Source organism: Micromesistius poutassou, assembly GCF_964030765.1.
Source record: "Micromesistius poutassou genome assembly, contig: SCAFFOLD_2282, whole genome shotgun sequence".
NCBI lineage: Eukaryota > Metazoa > Chordata > Actinopteri > Gadiformes > Gadidae > Micromesistius > Micromesistius poutassou.
The window spans coordinates 115,001-135,219 of NW_028179485.1; the positions used below are offsets into that span (position 1 = coordinate 115,001).

Below are 20,219 nucleotides of genomic sequence, written 5' to 3' on the forward strand. Positions count from 1 at the left end.
TCACGTGATTTCACAGCAGACGATACAAAGTACAGCAGAACTTAATAGCCTTGACGTAACTTTAGCTGCACTGTTTAACCTCCAACGTGGTGACTGGGACCTGGTGGTTTTATAGCTTTATATGGACCTCCTCAACCCTTTGCTCTGTCTTATCTCATCACCTGATACAGTTCTGGGTGTGTGTTCTGGTGAAGCCCAGCCCTGACCATCATAAAGGTTTAAGGTGGAGTTAGCTGTCGTTCAACGCCTCCTTCCTCATTCCATCTGTCTTCACTGAGGAGCAGCAGCTCAATCTTTACTCTCAGAACCTTTAGAACCGTGTGAGTGTTCTGTCTCCGTTCTAAACACTTCCTTTGTGTTTTGGTGAACGCCTGACCTTTACACTCTTGAGGCCAGTGACTCCACTCTGTGGAAGAGACGTTTCATTGGTTCCCGTTGTGAGGGAGCAACATTTCCTCCCACACTAATCACAGTCGGCCGTCTCTGATAGGACACCACGTTATCAACTGCTCCCAGTCAGTCGTGGTCAGACCGTACCATCTGGCAGATAAAAGGGGGGAAACGGGAGTCTTTTTCAATGTTATTTTTCTTAAAAAATGGAAACACAAATTAGTAATATTTAGTAATATTATGTCCCAGCTCCTATTTTATCTCCCCATGGAGAGTTAACAATGGGTGATTGTCTCTTGGGCTGGGTAGACCTCAGTTCTCTGAATCCTCCTTCTTTATAAGTGTATCAGGCCATGTTCTTATTGTTTTTCTGTTTGGTTTACTTATCATTCAATATTAAACCCTCCACCCACACTCGCGTGATAGATCTAGTGTAGATCTAGACATAGATAGTGATAGAGTGTGGATATCTAGACATAGATAGTGATAGAGTGTGTAGATCTAGACATAGATAGTGATAGTTTGTAGATCTAGACATAGATAATGATAGTGTTTATGAAATCTAGACATTGATAGTGATAGAGTGTGTATGAGATCTAGACATAGATAGTGATAGAGTGTGTATGAGCTCTAGACATAGTGATAGAGTGTAGATCTAGACATAGATAGTGATCGAGTGTGAATCTGATCTAGACATAGATAGTGATCGAGTGTGTATGTGATCTAGACGTATTGAGGGCCCTATCTTGCGCCCGGCGCAATTGACTTTCTACACCGACGCATGTGTCGTTGCTAGTTTGCACCCGGAGCAAAGCTGATTTTCCCCCACAGCAACCAGGCGCCACTACACTTGCGCCTGGAGAGGCGTGTCGGCGAAAAGCAGGGGCGTGTTCCGGCACAAATGATACTTGGTGCTATTTTAGTGGTCTAGAAAATGCGCCAATGCAATTGAGCCACTGATCGAAAAATACCTGGTCTATAGCGGATAGCGCAGTTGTTGTTGCTATTTTGACGTGTCTTGGCAGGTCGGAACTACAACATAGCCTACGCTTACCCACACGTAGGCTATACACAGCACAAACATGCAAACTATTAACCTGATTTAAATATTATGATATCAAAGATTATTCATACGTGTGAAACTGCATAGAAATAGAGTGTGGATTGTGGAAACATTTTTTTCAATAGGGCTGCATTAATGAATGAAGTATAGTAGGCTATGGCATGCGTAAAATAATAATAACAATAATACATTCGAGCAAAGTATATTCCAGGTTTCCAAAACAAAATCTTGTTTTAGGGTAAATGGTTGGTTAAATGATTTGGGAAAGAACAGCTGATACAGCAGTAAGTTTTACTTTTAAATCAATGCATCTGCAAACACCGTACATCAAACACAGATGTTCTTGACACAGACATCGTGTACAAGCCCATAACTTTTAGGATTGATGAGTATTTGATCGTGACAAAACATAGTTTTACCACGAGTGAGTGTTTAAAAGAATGAATGAATGCGGGTGATGCTTGGCGCGCGTGTGTGTGCGCACCCATCTGTTTAAACACACGCAAACTAAACACGTAACGCATAATACAGTCCATGGCGATGTATATTAATGGGGGGACACATGCATATTATGAACACAAGTCGACAACGATAATGTATATAATACTGGTAACAAACGATGTTTGTTAATGTATTGGCGCACATCATAAAATAGACACACAGTTGCGGTAATCGAGGACCGCGTCCGCATATATGTGTTAAGTTGTCTTTGCCGCAATTTACATGGCGAATCAGTGATTCTGAACTTGGAGAAGAAAACTCTATTCCATGTGTGAATTATGCCTATTATTTGGCCATAAACTGAGCCATTTGAAGTTTGAAATTCGTGTGGTCATGCATCTCAGCGGAGACTGCAAGCGCGCTGTCAAAATATTCGCCAAGTCAAATGCGCTGGGTCTTAAAGGGGATGGCAGGTGGAACTCTCATTGGTTTATTGCACGTTACGCCCAAAACACACCTACAGGTTTCAGCCCAACCCTTTTTAGATTTGCGCCGGGTGCAAAGCTTGTTTATCTCGCCGTCATAATAGCAACAGCGCTGTAGAACTGCCCACAAAGTACTTAGACTTTGCGCCTTGACGTCTGCGTTTCAGACCGTCTAACTAGAGTGTTTATGTGATCTAAACAAAGATAGTAATAAAGTGTATAAGTATATCAGACAGGAGAAGGATAGGACGTCTTCACTGCAGAAATGTCACATTCGCTACTCAAATATAATCCACAGAAACAATATGTAGTTGTGTTTGTGTCCAGGTCTCCTCTATGAATGAGGAGAGAAAAGAGGGGGGTCCTACCTCTAAAACCACTCTGTCTGGGGAACATGGCCGCCACAAGAGGTAAGAAGAAGATCTCTCACTGTCTGTGACTGTTCTTAGTGCTCAGCAGTGATATATCATGACTCCATCATTAGTCTGAGTAAAACTTCTCAAGGTTGTGGATAAAACACGTTAACAAACTAAAAGAGGTCGAGAAAGCTGAAGTTTAAAAGATAAAGACTTTATTCTAACTTGTAACACCTGAGTTTGTTTGGAATCAGGCTTCATGTTATGTTCCCATTATGTGTGGATTCCTCCTTAAGGCTTTGGGGGGGGGGGGTAGAGAGTGTTTGGTTGCGGTCGGGGGAGGGGGTCGGAGCGACAGGATGTCTCATAGTAACGGACGTTGCGGTCAGCTGATTTTGCGCAGTTCTCCAGTGTGCGCGCGCCAATTTTTTTTTTTACATTTTTTTATTTTTTACATATTTTGTAGCAAACTCTTCACGGACCCCCTGGCAATGCGCCGCGTACCCCACTTAGAACCACTGGCCTACACAATCACCACCAACAGAGTCATTAATTTGGATCTTTGTATTTATGCCTGCTATTTGATTTTAAAACAGGCCGAAGACAAATTGATATTGACTACAACATTGTAAAATGTAATATTGCCTTTTGCATTCAGTTTCAGACGTAGAAAGGATCCGTAAAGAATTTGTGGCGAAGGTCGGAAAAGCAACTTTGAAAGGTCTGCTGGATGACCTTTGGCAGGAGAAAGTGTTGAGTACCGACGACAAGGACACTGTGTTGGAGGGCCAGACGATCAGAGCGGACCGGGCTCGGTGTCTGATCGACATGGTGATCGGGAAAGGGGAGAGTGCAAGTCAGGCGATGATTGATAATATGTTCAAGAGGGACGAGCCACTATACATCACCCTGGGTCTGATCCTCCCTCCCAGCCCTGCTGATCGTGTGGGTGAGTTGTAACTAGGAATGGGTTTTCTCAATAAGCCCTGCCCACTTTAATCTGACAAGGGCCTAACACGAACCAGAAGCTTCTTTATCCTTTCATCTCCTGGGATCCAACCATTAATTATTGTCGTTTCAGGACATTTGTTTAGACTGCATATCCAAAGCCATTCTCCCTACTTCGTTGAAAAGTGTTAAATAATTATAATTTAAATACCCGAACAGCACAGCAGCTGTCTAATGTTTTTTTGTACAATTAAATTTGTTGTTGGATGAAGCCTTTGATGTTACAGTAATGTTGCAATGAATTGACTGTTTCAGAATTGACTGCTGAATTGAATATATCTGCACCTCAAACAGATCTGACCTGAGGAGAATAATGGCTTTACACGACAACTATCTGAACACAAACCGCGAAAGTGGCGTTGCGTTTCCACTTTTCATTCCGCGTTTAGACGAGCGTCTTTGGGTCGAAATCTGTGTGCATACGGTGACGCATGTTTGTTGTGGTTTGCCTGTACTGCACATGGATGTGACGTAAATGTGTACGGGACGAGAGCCAGTGTGAGCAGCTCACTTTTGTGTTGTTAACCCTTTAGACGGAAACGCAACAGTGGAGCGTTTTTAAGATTTCCACTCTGGAGGGTGGGTTCATTTTTTTGCGTTTTTAAGCCCAGAAAACGCTGTCTCCGTCTAAATGAAAGGCACATCTGATCAAATATTTTGTCGGTTTCACCCGGGAGCGTTGTCGTGTAAAGCCAGCCTAAATGAACATGAACCTAACCTCCTTCTCAGGTTTCTCAGTAGATTAGAACATGAAGAATTTACATCTAGGGATTGAAATCCACTCATCACCTTATTTATTAAACTGATATTAAACATACATAATAAACCATACGTGCTTATAAGATAAAATTGTCAACCATCCCTGGCTTGAGGTAGTTTACATGTGTGACAAACACAATCTTAAGTAATGCATGTATAACCAAATAAAACAAATCCCTATACCAAACACATGGGTTAACATAAAGGTGTAACATACATGAGCATAATGACAATCACTTCTACTCTGACAATCAGTATGTATTCAAACAATTAACATCAATACCACTGTCTGTGATTGTGGAATACATTCATAAAGCAGCCAGTGTTTGAATCTGACTGTAGTATTAATTAGTTAACCTTAACATATAAGTAGTAACTTAAGTGAGAGAAAGACTGCAGGGGCCAACTTCAGAGTCAGCAGAGTAACCGGGGTTCATCTCAGAGGGCTGTCATGAGGTGTGAGTGACACATGAATGTCCCTCAGAATGTAGACCTTCATTGACTGTGCTTTTTCCACACTTATTTCCTTATATGGGCAAGATAATGGCTTCCTTTAAGAATATGGTTAATACACTCATACGGCAGGCAATGTTTAACTTTGACTGTTACTGTGTTAGTGAGTTAGTTAGCCATAACATATAGAACAAATGAAGGGCAGATCTGTAGCGTGGCTTGGGTATGGCGTGGCCAAAAACAAAATACTTCTTCACTTGGAGCAACAGAAAATAAAACAATACCTTAATCCCAGGTGTAGGTTGTTGAGATGAGTTAACGACGGCAAAGGCAGTCTCTCACGGAATGATGCAGGCCGTCTCTCTATATTTTGCAAAACTTCGACACAGCAAAGTCTTCGGCATCCAAATATGTCTATTCAGTCTGAAAAACACGCAGGAAACCAATATAAAGTCAGACTCTCGAATATGTTCCGTTAGTTACGCTAACATTGCCATCTTGTGGAACAAAAGCACGGAGACACTTCTCGACGTGGCATCTCCTCTTCCCTTCTCTCGTCTCTCTCTCTTGTTCGCCCAGTTTGCGACCTTTCACCCAATAAGTTAATCACAGCATACAAAAGTAATAAAACAAAGTACATTTTACATACAGACATCAAAATAATACCTTTCACACTATACAATAAACTTTAGCAATTAAATATTTTCAAACAAAACTCTTAAAAGGAATTAAAACATATTGATCCATCAACACAGCTGTGTATTAGACTACAATTCCCATAATCCCTTTCCCTTTCAACCAAAATAAATAGAAAGGAGATATGAACTACAACCAGTTCTAGAGCTTATTTCTTGTTTATTATTTCTTCATCTTATTTTCTAAGATAATTTTAGTGATGTTTAATTATGAACTTTAACAAATGTACTTTATTAAATCCTAATGTATTAGCACTTATTCAACTAAGATGCTTATGAGCGCTGCGCTACATTTTGAAAACAGAATGAATAATTATTTTGAAGTGCAGAAGAGACTCTTATTTGTCCTGCTCACATTAAATGATATAATGGGAGATTTTTTACATCCCTTTTTCAACATCAAGATATCTTTCCTCGGGTTAGGGTAAAGGTATCAGGTTAAATTGTTTTAACCAGATAGGGTTATTGTGGGGTATCAGGTTAAATGGTTTGATCCAGATATGTAGGGTTATTGTGGGATAGGTTAAATGGTTTGATCCAGACATGTAGGGTTATTGTGGGATATCAGGTTAAATGGTTTGATCCAGATATGTAGGGTTATTGTGGGTCTATCAGGTTACAGAATGTTAAACATATGCTGCAAAATAATTCAGGGAAGAGATGCAACACTATCTTGTTATATCAGCATAGCGAGTCACTTTCCACTGAGTAACTATCATTATTACAACAATCATTGCTACAATCATATTGCTTTTGAAATAACTTCAAAATGCAAAGTCTTTTTTTATAAACACCTGGTACACTAACTAAGTTGTTGATGCTCCGTTTTATGTATAGGGACCCTAGTCATGATACTGCAGATGTTTTCTGCTATTTTGAGCAATATTAATGATTAAGAAATGCAGATTGGAAGCGTTCGGTGCACCGCCCCTAGCCAATGCACTGTTAGCAATTTGGGCTCTTAGTGTTGCTCTGGGCAAGCTATCTACTGGTTGATCAACGGAAAAATTACCTAAACGGCTTATTTGATCTGTTTTCATGCAGAAATAGACCCTGGGTTCAATTTTCGCCGGATTTACACTTTAATAATCCTGAACATTTTGAATCTGTAACGCGCAGTCCTTGTTATGACCAGCTCTTTTGACCCAAGTTATAAAGCCTCTAAATATCATGAAGTTGATCATTTAAGAGGAAATATTGCCATGTTTCCACTGATTTCACCATCCACTATCTGATGTCTTCTGTTGTTTTCTCATTTAGGATCTGCTGCTGTCGAGTGCCAACATAAATTCAAGTCTCATTTGAAGAAGAAGCTCAGGAGTGTGGTTGAGGGAATGCCTAAAGCAGGACAGCCAACAGGTCTGGACGACTTCTACACAGAGCTCTTCATCACAGAGGGCGGCAGTGGAGAGGTCAACAAGGAACATGAGGTCAGACTGATTGAAACAGCTTCCAGGAGACCGGTCAAGGAGGAAACACCAATCAAATGTGAAGACATCTTTAAACCCTTACCTGGAAAAGACAAACCAATCAGAACAATAATGACAACTGGAGTGGCCGGCATTGGTAAAACCATCTTAACACACAAGTTCACTCTGGACTGGGCTGAAGGCAAAGCCAACCACGACATACACTTCACATTTCTCTTGACTTTCAGAGAGCTGAATTTACTGAAAGGGAAAGAGTTTAGCTTGGTGGAACTTCTTCATCACTTCTTTATTGTGACCAAAGAAGCTGGAATCTGCAGATTTGACAAGTTCCAAGTCGTCTTCATCTTGGATGGTCTGGATGAGTGTCGACTTCCTCTGGACTTCCAGAACAACCAGACCTGGACTGATGTCACAAAGCCGACCTCAGTGGACGTGCTGCTGACAAACCTCATCAGGGGAGACCTGCTTCTCTCCGCTCGCATCTGGATAACCACACGCCCTGCGGCAGCCAATCGGGTCCCTGCTGAGTGTGTTGACATGGTAACAGAGGTGAGAGGGTTCACCGACCCACAGAAGGAGGAGTACTTCAGGAAGAGATTCAAAGACAAGGAGCTGGCCGAAACAATCATCTCCCACGTCAAGAAATCACGAAGCCTCCACATCATGTGTCACATCCCAGTCTTCTGTTGGATCACTGCTACAGTTCTGGAGGACATCTTCAAAAAATCTCAGACAGATGAGATGCCCAAGACCGTGACTCAGATGTACAGCCACTTCCTGAGGGTTCAGTTCATACAGGGGGACAGGAAGTACCATGGGAGAGCTGAAACAGATCCAGACTGGAGTTCAGAGAGCAGGGAGATCATTGTTTCTTTGGGAAAACTGGCGTTCAATCAGCTGGAGAAAGGCAACCTGATCTTCTACAAGGCCGACCTGGCAGAGTGTGGCTTCGATATCGGAGCAGCCTCAGTGTACTCAGGAGTGTTCACCCAGATCTTTAAAGAGGAGCGTGTGCTGTACCAGAAGAAGGTGTTCTGCTTTGTCCATCTGAGCATCCAGGAGTTTCTGGCTGCCCTTTATGTCTTTCTGTCCTTCATCAACAATGGTGTCAATCTGCTCTCAGGACAACGAAAATTCCTGAGGTCTATTCTTGTTCGAAACAAACAAACAGAAAAAAGAAAGCTCAAACTCTACCGGAGTGCTGTGGACAAGTCCTTACAGAGTGAGAACGGACACCTGGACTTGTTCCTCCGCTTCCTCCTGGGCCTCTCTCTGGAGACCAATCAGATTCACCTACAAGGTCTGCTTGGACAGACAGGAAAAGTTCATGTAAGCTCATATACCAATCAGGAAACGGTGTCTTACATCAAGGAGAAGATAGGTGGAGATCTTTCCCCAGAGAGAAGTATCAATCTGTTCCACTGTCTGAATGAGCTGAACGACCGTTCTCTACTGGAGGAGATCCAACAGTACCTGACATCAGGAAGGCTCTCCAGAGAATCTCTCTCCCCTGCTCAGTGGTCCGCTCTGGTCTTCATCTTACTGACATCAGAAGAGGAGCTGGACGTGTTTGACCTGAAGAAATACTCTTCTTCAGAGGAGGGTCTACTGAGGCTGCTGCCAGTGGTCAAAGCCTCCAAAACATCTCTGTAGGTTCACTAATAACATGTATAACAATACACACAACACAATATACATAAAACTGGAATATAAGGTTAAAATAATATGCATAAGATCTCTGTAGGTTCATAACAACATGTATTACTATTCTACTCACAACATAATAAACATACTAGAATATAAAAGTTATAATAATATACAAAACATCTCTGTAGGTGTACTATTAAAGTATAATGTATAACAAAAAAGTATAAAAAGTTCCTAACATGTTCTGTTTACTTTTGGCCAAGGCTGAATGGCTGTAATCTGTCAGAGAGATGCTGTGAAGCTCTGGCCTCAGTTCTCAGCTCCAACTCCTCTAGTCTGAGAGATCTGGACCTGAGTAGCAATTGTCTGAATGATTCAGGAGTGAAGCTGCTCTCTGCTGGACTGGGGAGTCCACACTGTACACTGGAAACTCTCAGGTCAGTTATCAGCCTCTTCTTCAAACTGGTTATTCTAGCTTCCAGTAAGTGCTGCTCCTGCCTGATGCATTTCTGTTGCTCTTTTCCCTGCTGACAAAACACTCCCTGGTTCTACACAATGTTAGAACATGTGAAGAAACTGCCTTAGCGTACCAAACACAGCAGAATTCTCCTGACTATAACTGAACAATATCTCATTGAGTTGTAGCTATTGAGAAAGGAGCATTTGTTTAAGATCCTGTTTCACATCCATGTGAAGGAAGTTCTACTGTCTGTGATGATGTCATCTCCCCACTTCCTCTTCCTGTTCTCAGACAGGGTGACACAGCTTTGTCTCCATAATGGATCAATAAAGCTTTAACTTGTCCTCCAAATGGAATGATGAATATACTTTATAAATGTGGTTACTTTAGTACGAACTGCTCTCAACCAGAAAGAGTAAATGGTGTGTGTGTGTGTGTGTGTGTGTGTGTGTGTGTGTGTGTGTGTGTGTGTGTGTGTGTGTGTGTGTGTGTGTGTGTGTGTGCAGGTTGTCTGGCTGCCTGATCACACAGGAAGGCTGTGCTTCTCTGGCCTCAGTTCTCAGCTCCAACTCCTCTAGTCTGAGAGAGCTGGACCTGAGTACCAATGATCTGCAGGATTCAGGAGTGAAGCTGCTCTCTGCTGGACTGGGGAGTCCACACTGTACACTGGAAACTCTCAGGTCAGTTTTACTCAGTGGACAAACAGTTACACCACAAGGTTCAATATCAGAAGACATTTAACAGTTTTAGATCCATAAAAGTGCGCACATAAAGTGAAGCAGCACGCAACTGACACCCCCACGCAGACAAATGCTGTCTTTGCTCTCGTGCTCGAAAAGTATTTTCCTGCTCACTTGGTTAATTATTCTCCTCACAACACAATATACATAATATTGGAATAAAACTAATAATTATGCACAAAACATCTCTGTAGATCTACTTTTTGTTTCAGTACTATGAATAACATGTATTATTTTGAAATACATGTTATTCATAGTACTGAAATAAAAAGTAATATTAATATTAGTGATGTCAGTGAAACGCGTTATGAACGGTGTTAACCCAAACCCATTTAAACGGCGTCAATTTTTTATTGTGACATTAACGCTCTTTAACCTGCGGGAAAAACCGCCCAATCTGGCAACACTGCCTGAACGTCCTCACGCTCTAGCGTCAACGTAAATCAATGAGACCAACTGAAAACGAAGCCATATGAAACTTAAACTGTGATTCTGAATAAAGTATAGATGATATTGAAATTCTGTTTCGATATTATAGAAAATATATTTTATAAAGCTTTAACTTGTCCTCCAAATGGAATGATGAATACACTTTATAAATGTGGTTACTTTAGTTCGAACTGCTCTCAACCAGAAAAAATAAATGGTGTGTGTGTGTGTGTGTGTGTGTGTGTGTGTGTGTGTGTGTGTGTGTGTGTGTGTGTGTGTGTGTGTGTGTGTGTGTGTGTGTGTGTGTGTGTGTGTGTGTGTGTGTGTGTGTGTAGGTTGTCTGGCTGCCTGATCACACAGGAAGGCTGTGCTTCTCTGGCCTCAGTTCTCAGCTCCAACTCCTCTATTCTGAAAGAGCTGGACCTGAGTACCAATGATCTGCAGGATTCAGGAGTGAAGCTGCTCTCTGCTGGACTGGGGAGTCCACACTGTACACTGGAAACTCTCAGGTCAGTTATCAGCCTCTTCTTCAAACTGCGTCTTGGGGTTGTTTAATATGTAAGGGATGATCCACGACTAGGTGGACTGTTATCAATATCGATATGTATGTTATACGTGATGTAACTCTGGCCAGCTGATGTGAGGGTTAGGGGTTGTTGACCTGTTAACTGCTAGTATGTTATACGTTATGTAACTCTGGTCAGCTGATGAGATGTCATTAGTGTAGACATGGTGATGAGGCTTTAGCCGTGCTGTGATCTGAATATAATGCACCCCTCACCACTAAAACATCACTGGCCGTGGTAAAGTGAAACATATTGAACAGTAAAGATGTCCTTTATTAATGTGGCGGCGTGGAGGCTCTCAATGTGAATCTTAGGTTGCTCGACAACGCCACCTTGGGAATTGCACCCAAGGAATTATTACATATTATTTTACATTGATCAAAAACACAGGTTTGTCCCACTCAACAGGCAAGACACGTGGTTCCCAGTTTACAAAAATACTTTGTTTAATAAAATATATATATTATCACAAAAATGAGCATTCATCCCAACTAATAAACAAGGAGCCTAATCAGGGGCTGAGGCCTACTGGTGGGGAAAGAGCAGGTGAAGGGGAAGGGGACTCAACAGGAATAAATTAAAGGGAAAGTGTTCACCCAGACACACGTGGCAGTCACACACTGGTATCACCAAATCCAAGGAAGCACAGCACACAAGAATGAGGGACACCACCACCCACGTCACCAGCACCACCACCACCAGCCTGCAGCCACTGAGAAGGAAACAGAAAGGAAGTTACAACGGAAATAATATGTAAAAAAATGTACAAAGCAATATACTACATGAAGCAGGAAATAGTTCACAAAATAAACTTAGCAAAACAATTTACTTAATCAAAATAATAAAGTACAGAAAACAAAAGGGTGCGGCAGCTATAAGCTTTGCTTCAGCCGCAACCCTTTTCGACCAGCTGTATAGTATTTGTTACTACCTTGAATTTGTTTGTTGAAATTTTGATGCTGTGATCGAAATAAACACTCATTCATTCATTCATTCATTCATTCATTCAAAACAAAATTAAGGGATTAACTCCTGAAAATCATTGGGCTCAAATTAAAGGGATAAACAGGTTAAAAGTGTGGTGTCGGCAGTCCACCATGCAAGCCGGCTGTAGCCAAAAGCCAGCAACAGCAGCACCACCAAGCAGCACAGAGCAGCAAGGAATAAGTGGCTGCCGGAGACAAAGCAAGGGACAACGTCGTATATAGCAGCAGAGACAAACGGTGTGATTAGCAGCAGAGACAAACAGCAGACAAAGCTGTAGACAAAGCTATAGACAAAAGCTGTGTACAAAGCAGCAGCAGCCACAATCAGCTGGTGGCGGAGTCAGATAAATCGCCACCTATAGATTTCGGCCAGCTGATGAGCGTTCCCTTTCAATAAACATAAAATTAGTATGGCTAAGCTACATTTATCAAGGCTTTTGGAGGCTAGATTTAAGGTAGCATACCCGTTTTCAAAGTCAAACCTGCACAGGGAGAGGGAGGGAGGGAGAGAGACACACGGCAGGGGACATCTACCTGTGACCACACTAGCATTATCTACAGGATAGCATTCGGTGTAACGCAGAGAGAGAGGACACTTACCGCTCGAGAGAACCAGCGACTAAACGGAGCACGCAGTCGCTGCTCTGCAGTGAAAACACACCGGCTTTGAGCATGAGGACACAGTGATAAATAAAACGAAACAGTATCCGCAGCAGGGGCGTGGAGCATTACCTGCACGGGCAAACACCTGACCTGGAAATGATGCATCAGTGAGAGCACGAGAAGGAGGGCCGTACTTATGTACTGCCGCCCTAGTGGTCAGCTGACGCAATTAACTGCAGCAAGGCAACCCTATTTCTATGCTGCTACATTAACATCATATTAGTTTGGTGTAGTGCTGCTCATGTCCGATGCATTTCTGTTGATCTTTTCCCTGCTGACAAAACACTCCCTGGTTCTACACAATGTTAGAACCTGTGGATAAACGGTCTTAGCGTACCAAACACAGCAGACTTCTCCTGACTCTAACAGAACAATATCTCATTGTCCTCCATATGGAATGAATACACTTTCTAAATGTGTTTAATTTGGTACAAACTGCTAGATAGAATAAATTGTGTGTGTGTGTGTGTGTGTACACAGGTTGTCTGGCTGCCTGGTCACACAGGAAGGCTGTGCTTCTCTGGCCTCAGCTCTGAGCTCCAACCCCTCCCATCTGAGAGAGCTGGACCTGAGCTACAATCACCCAGGAGACTCTGGAGCTGCGCTGCTCTCTGCTGGACTGGAGGATCCACGCTGGAGACTGGACACTCTCAGGTATGGAGAGGACAGCTCACCATTCAGGGACAAAGTCTCCTACAAGGGTTCAAGCCGCTGCTAGATGAAGTGTTTTCAAAACGCAGTTGTAACGCATGTTGTGTAGAAAGTGATGAGACGGCAGATTAGGATTCAGACGACTTTTATAGAATTATATTTATTGATAGTTAGTGCAACACATTAACATTTGGCGTATTGCTGTGTTTGGCACTAACTGTCTGGTGAATTAATGTGTTGGTTTAAAACCAGACGTTTGAGTGTTTGTTTTTTGATTGGCCAATGATTGGTTAGCATAGAGCTGGATGTTAACATGGAGCCAGGCATGATGAGTCAGTAAATTAGGATTCAGAGTACTTTTATAAAATATTTATTGATAGTGAGTGCAACACACTCATATTTGGCGTGGCCTAGCATGGAGCTAGGCGTAAGCGTGGAGCTGGGGGTTAGCATGCAGCTAGGCCTTAACATTGAGGTGGTCGATAGCGGTTGTAGGTTTCCCGCCAACAAGCCAACAATTGTATTGGCGCGGAGTGTGTGACCCACGCAGTCAGCTGACGAGGTTAGCTGTCTGTCCTTAATCAGTTAACAACGTTACGAACCACCGAGCCATCAGCGAGTTCTGGTTGATTATGTGCTTAATCACGAGTGAATAATAATACTAACGTGATACTAACATGAATGCAGCGGAGCCATCTGCACACTCTCTCTTTGTTAACATGTGACTAATGTTTCCCTATCTAAAGACAACATGCTGCTCTCTCTTTGTCTCCCCAGTGTGGAGCACGGTGGAGTGTGGAGGCTGAAACCAGCTCCACAGAGATGTAAGTGTCCGTTTTGTTTGATTCATCTCAACACACACTAACTTTAGAGATGGAAAGTCCATCCACACTGCGCACTCCCACGTAAATGGCTACCGTAAATAATATAATAGAGGAGCCAACACTCCAGGGATAGATATTTAAACCCGCCACACGCCATATAAATGGCATTCAATAATCACTTTGAGAGATTTAATCCTTTGAGACATTTCATATACTTGGTGTAGGCCTGCTTGTTATATTGTAGACTATATAATATAAACAGAAGCGCTAACGCTAATGTCAGTGCTAACGCTAATATCAGTGCTAACGTAAACGGTAACGTGAGTGCCAACACTTACGTCAATGCAAGTGTCAGCGCTAATGCTAACGTCAATGCTAACTGCAGTGCTAATGCTAACATCAATGCTAACTGCAGCGCTAATGCTAACATCAATGCTAACTGCAGCACTAACGCTAACGTCAATGCTAACGCTAATGTCAATGCTAACTTAATTGCTAACGCTAACATCAGTGCTAACGCTAACTTCAACGGTAATGATAAAGTCAGCACTAATGCTAACGTCAATGCTAACTTCAGCACTAACGTCAACGCTAACTGCAGCACTAATGCTAACGTCAGCGCTAATGCTAACGTTAACGCTAATGCTAACGTCAACGCAAACTGCAGTGCTAATACCAATGCTAACTTCAGCGCTAACGTCAACGCTAAATGCAGTGCTAAAGTCAATGCTAACTTCAACACTAACGTCAACGCTAACTGCAGCACTAATGCTAACGTAAATGCTAACGCTAACGTCAATGCTAACGTCCATTATTGTAGTCCACTATTGTAGTCCATTGTTGTAGTCCATGAGGGAGAGAGAGAAGCCGTTTCTCAATACCAAGTACATGGACTACGTTCTTGCAGACTTGGAAGTACGTACTTGGCAAGTCCGGACTTCTAAGTACAGACTTCCGAGAACGCGAGTACGCACCTGCAACTGGAACAGCAGTGGACTGGATGACGTCACCACCTTAGCTCTGTTAACTGTGCTTTACGGCCTCAAACTACTGAACAATATAAACTAATTATATAAAACTAAACCCCAGCCTCTTTCATTTTAAAATAGTATGTTAATATTTTGAATGAATATAAATGAAAAGATATGCTTGTCGTGTGAATTTATATACACACAACTTTTTATACGTAGGGTACAGATGCGCGTGCCTAACTGCCTATGTAGTTGGAGAGTAGGCTATTATAACGAATAATAATAACGAATGAGCGAGAAATTACACAGATTAGAATAGAAAAACACACACACACACACACATGATCGGATGGATCCGACCGGGATTTTCGTTGCCGTTGCGATGGGTTTCCTCTATCAGCGACGTATTCAATATATATAAAATCCCAGCCTCTTTAATTTTAAAATAGTATGTCAATATTTTGAATGAATAGGCCTACATTTTTGTTATATATGTAAAATGTTCCTATATATAGCCTATTATTATAGCTTACATACTAATATTTTAAAACATGGGAATGCGAAATGCATCCTGGGATATTTAACGGTCCCAAGTCCACACGAGTCACCTCCGATGCATCCTCGGTGGAACGGCCTCATCGAGAACGCATCGAGAACACACACGGGTTTTACCACAGTACGACAGTCCACTGATTGCTCAACGAGCAACAGCTGAGTCAGAAGGCTAGAGCGAGACCAACTGAAAACGAATCCGGAATGAAACTAAAACTGTGATTCTGAAAAAAAGTATGAATGATATCGAAATTCTGTTTAAATATTATTGAAGATACAAATGTGTAGATTTGTTTAATTGTTTGAACGATGGTAAACGGTAATGATGGTCATTTTGACCAAGTTATGACGTCTTAAGTGGTCGAAGAGGATGAAGCATGAATCAGCGTTTTTTTAATTTTCCAATGAGAATGAATGGGGGGATTTGGGGCGAATAACCTGGAATATCTCGGGAATTATGAATAATATCATGTCTTGTTCTCCCGTCAGATGCCTGTGAACTCACACTGGACCAAAACACAGCCAACAGACTCCTCTCTCTGTCTGAGGACAACAGAAAGGTGACGCGGGTTGGAGAGGACCAGTCGTATCCGGATCACCCAGAGAGATTTGACTCCTGGTCCCAGGTGTTGTGTAGAGAGGCTCTGACTGGCCGCTGTTACTGGGAGGTAGAGAGGAAAGGACGTGTTGTTATAGGAGTGACATACAGAGGAATCACAAGGAGAGGAGGGGGTGGTGACAGCGGGCTTGGATGGAACAACAAGTCCTGGAGTCTTCTTTGTCATGATGGTGGTTACTCTGCCTGGTACAACGGTAGACGGACAGACATACGTCTCCCCCCCGCTGGCTCTACCAGAGTAGGAGTGTATCTGGACCGGCCTGCTGGCACTCTGTCCTTCTACAGAGTGTCCCGAGGTGTAGGAGGGTCCTCAGACACACTGACACACATCCACACCTTCAGGTCCACCTTCACCCAGGAGGACCTCCTCCCTGGGTTTGAGGTAGGGGGGTGGAGTGACTCAGTGTCTCTGTGTTGGTTGTAGAAAAAAAAAAAAGGCAGACGGGCGGAGGGGCGCGAGCGCGCACACACACACACACACACACACACACATACACACACACACACACACACACACACACGTAAGCACACACACACACACACACACACACACACACACACACACACACACACACACACACACCCCCGTCGTCGTCCGGGGCTGTGGGCGAGCAGGGGTCCACGTACTCAGTGACTCAGCGTCTCTGTGTCGGTTGTAGGAAAAAAAAAAGGGCAGGCGGGCGGGCACACACACACGTACACAAACACACACACATGTACACAAACACAAACGCCCGCACACACACACACACACACATACAAATACACACACACACACACACACGCTTCTGCGTTAGAGGATGGGTGTCTTTTGATGGAGGCCTGAGAGGACTGATGACTCAGAGTCTCTGTGGCAGTTATAGTCTCTCGCTCTCTCTCTCTCTATCCCTCTCTCTTTCTTTCTCGTCTCCCTCTCCCCCTCCTCCCCCCCGTCTCTCTCTCTCCCTCCTCCCCCCCCCGTCTCCCTCTCCCCCTCTCCCCCCCGTCTCCCTCTCCCCCTCCTCCCCCCCCCCGTCTCCCCCTCCTTTTTATGGGGCTTCCTAAAAGTTGATGCTGGTAAACCATGAAAGGAAGAGACTTTTAAGATCTTCCATAGGGTTACCTGAGCAGGTTTTATTAAGATTTCATTTTTAATTTGAAATGTATATTAAATACCTATTGATGGTAAATCACATGTTTTTTTTATGCTACAATATTTGTCCATTTTCACACATTACCATATTTTATTCTCCAGGGCTCTGATCATCACTTTTGTCCTAATCCTAACAAGGATGATTTAGATGAGATTAGATTGATTAGGATCCCGATTAGCAACACACCAGAGAGAGAGCTAGTCTTCCTGGGTCCCAAACATCAAATATAGACAACAGACAATCACTTGTTTGACCTTATGTCAAACTCAAATAGAAATAGACTAATAAAAAAGTTAAAAAAAGATATGAAGGCTACAAAAAGAAATGACAACATTAAAAATGTATATACATTATGGACCACATGATTTTTTTGCAGACTTTTTAAAGTTGTATTTGCTATTTTTGCTAGAGAGTATGTTTTTTTGGTCGTTCATTCCATAATGAAATAGTTGTGTAAATGATGGTATTTTTCAGTAGATTGGACCTCGGTCTGGGTAAAGCTAGCTGTCCTTTACTTGCTCCTCTAGTGCTATGACCGTGTCTGTCAGACACACTGACTAGACCTTCAGCAAAGAAGGCGGGTCTTTTGCAGTTTAAGACTGACCTTAGGAACAACAAGAGGTTAAGAGAGATTGTTTGTTTTACTGTGAGCCATGAAAGGCTAGTATGCATTACTTCAGTGTTAGTGTGAATAGAGCAGCTCGGTGCCAAAGGAACCTGATTTAAAGCAGGTTTTATATTTCATTCATAATAACCAGGAGGTCTGTGTTGTAAATGACTTTAAACTGAGTATTGATTCCTGGTGTTCTGTTGGGAACCAAACGGCAGCAGAACATGTTCAGTTATTAAAGATACGTGCACACCTGTTTATGATTAGTAAAGTCTGCAGCTTCTATTGTTTCAGTCCTTGTGTTTATTGTGTACATGTAAGGGACTATTTTTCTGTTGCATTTGTTAATGAAGCATAATTTTAATAAACAACTCAGTGGATCCAACTGAATGTTCTCGTGTGTTCAGCCCATCATCATTCTCCTTTTATTACTAAATAATGTTACATAAGTGCCTTAAGAATAATAATTTGTTAATCAGAAATTATAAATAAAACAGCAAATGTTGTTCTGATATTATTCTGGGACCTCCTCCCTGGGTTTTGGTTGGGGGGGGGGGGGGGGGGGGGCGGTGCCTCAGTGTCTCTGTGTCCGTTGTAGAAAGAAACCACAGACAGACGGCTGGACACACGCACACACATGGGATTGGGATCACTGGTCGCAGTGATCCCAATCCCAGTGTGTGCAGTGTATAGTGCAGTTTATACAACAGTTAGTTCCGACCGGTCCCAACCGAGCAATTTGATTGGACAACGAGACATTCCATAGTGCTGATATACAGTATAACAGCACTGGGACTTTTCACAGACATAATCACTCCGCTGTACGGGCGTTCTAATAACCGTTATTAGCTAACGTTACATCAGCTGTTAAATAGCCTATCTTAGATTGTGGCAAACTTTGCACGGTAAAGATGGACATATTTCCAAAAATAACATTTGATTTGAACTATGAATGGTCATCATCAGACTCGGAGGACACAGAGTAGCGAGCTTGTGTCTAGGAATGTTTATGTACTGTATATGTGTTGCCTGGCAACAGCCTAGTCTCCCTTCAGTTGCGGAACTATTTTTGTTGGCGGAGCCGAATAAATGATTACTAAACAAACAAATCATAATCTCTTGTTTCTTATTACTGTTAACTAATAAAATGTGCTCGTAGCACTGTTGTATAAAAGCAATATCACACTCGAGGTCGTGCTGTTGTACTGTATATCAGCACGGTGTGATTATCTGCGGCACTCGGCCTGCGGCCTCGTGCCTACGACCGAATCACAGCCGTGCTGATATACAGTACAACAGCACTCCCTCTCGTGTGATATTGCTTAAGTATCACGCGTTGCTATGGTGCATCAGGTGCATGCTGGGAGGTGTAGTTCTTAGTCTCTCAGGTGCATGCTGGGAGGTGTAGTTCTTCCTGTCTCTCAGGTGCATGATGGGAGGTGTAGTTCTAACTGTCTCTCAGGTGCATGCTGGGAGGTGTAGTTCTTAGTGTCTCTCAGGTGCATGCTGGGAGGTGGCAGTGAGTTGAAGTAGGGGTGCTGTAGCCCCCCCAGGGCGGAGACCCGGTCGCGGGGGGGGGGGGCGTCCTGCAACGACCATGCAGGATGAGGTAATAACGACCCCCACAACCAAACCAGGAGAGGATAATGTTACAACCAAGGCAAATAAAATATTAACCGTAGACTCTGATATACCTACGACTACGAATCAGTCAATCCTTTCTGAAGTAATGAACAGAATCAGAAACAGTAATTTCTCAACAATGAGAACACTCAGACAGATCAAACATGAGCCCATTAAAACAGTCGTTGTGCTAAAACCACAACTACTGCTGTAGCGGCCGTACAAGACGGCAAAGTCAAACAATCGGTCTGAACGGGTTGAACACAAACAGATCCCAGCAGAAGACTGTCAGACGTGTACTAGAAGTGGTCGGGACGCGTTCTGGGTAACAAACACTAGATAACGTTGGGATCTCTGTACTGAAGGAACAACGCAGCGGCTGCTGGAGCAGGAAGGAAGCCCAACGCCAGCAGCAAACTAAATGACTGTTGGGTTGTGGCGGCGTGTTCAGCCCAGTGTCTGCTCTCCACAGGGCCCCGTGACTACAGCACATATCTCCGTAGAAGTAACGGTGACCACGCCACGCCCTGTTGTCTGAGGTCACGTCGGGGGACGGACACAACGCCGTCCAATGAGGTCGCTGAATCATCAGCCCCTAAAGAGACTCGTCTCCGTGTGGAACGGGGAGGACAACGTTTCCACAACAGTGAAGAAGGTACAGAGGC

The 20,219-nt window shown here is 43.1% G+C and overlaps 1 protein-coding gene across 1 annotated transcript; it reads left to right on the plus strand.

The window, feature by feature from the left end:
- Window positions 1-3,094: 3,094 nt before the first annotated feature.
- LOC311372801 (NLR family CARD domain-containing protein 3-like) lies at window positions 3,095-16,936 on the plus strand (the record flags this gene model as incomplete). Its single annotated transcript, XM_084489755.1, has 9 exons — window positions 3,095-3,104; window positions 3,394-3,684; window positions 6,911-8,729; window positions 8,991-9,164; window positions 9,694-9,867; window positions 10,692-10,865; window positions 13,052-13,225; window positions 14,000-14,046; window positions 16,059-16,936. The coding sequence occupies 9 exons, from the start codon at window positions 3,095-3,097 to the stop codon at window positions 16,610-16,612; spliced, it is 3,417 nt and encodes a 1,138-aa protein (XP_084345881.1). The 3' UTR covers window positions 16,613-16,936.
- Between the last annotated feature and the right edge of the window lie 3,283 nt (window positions 16,937-20,219).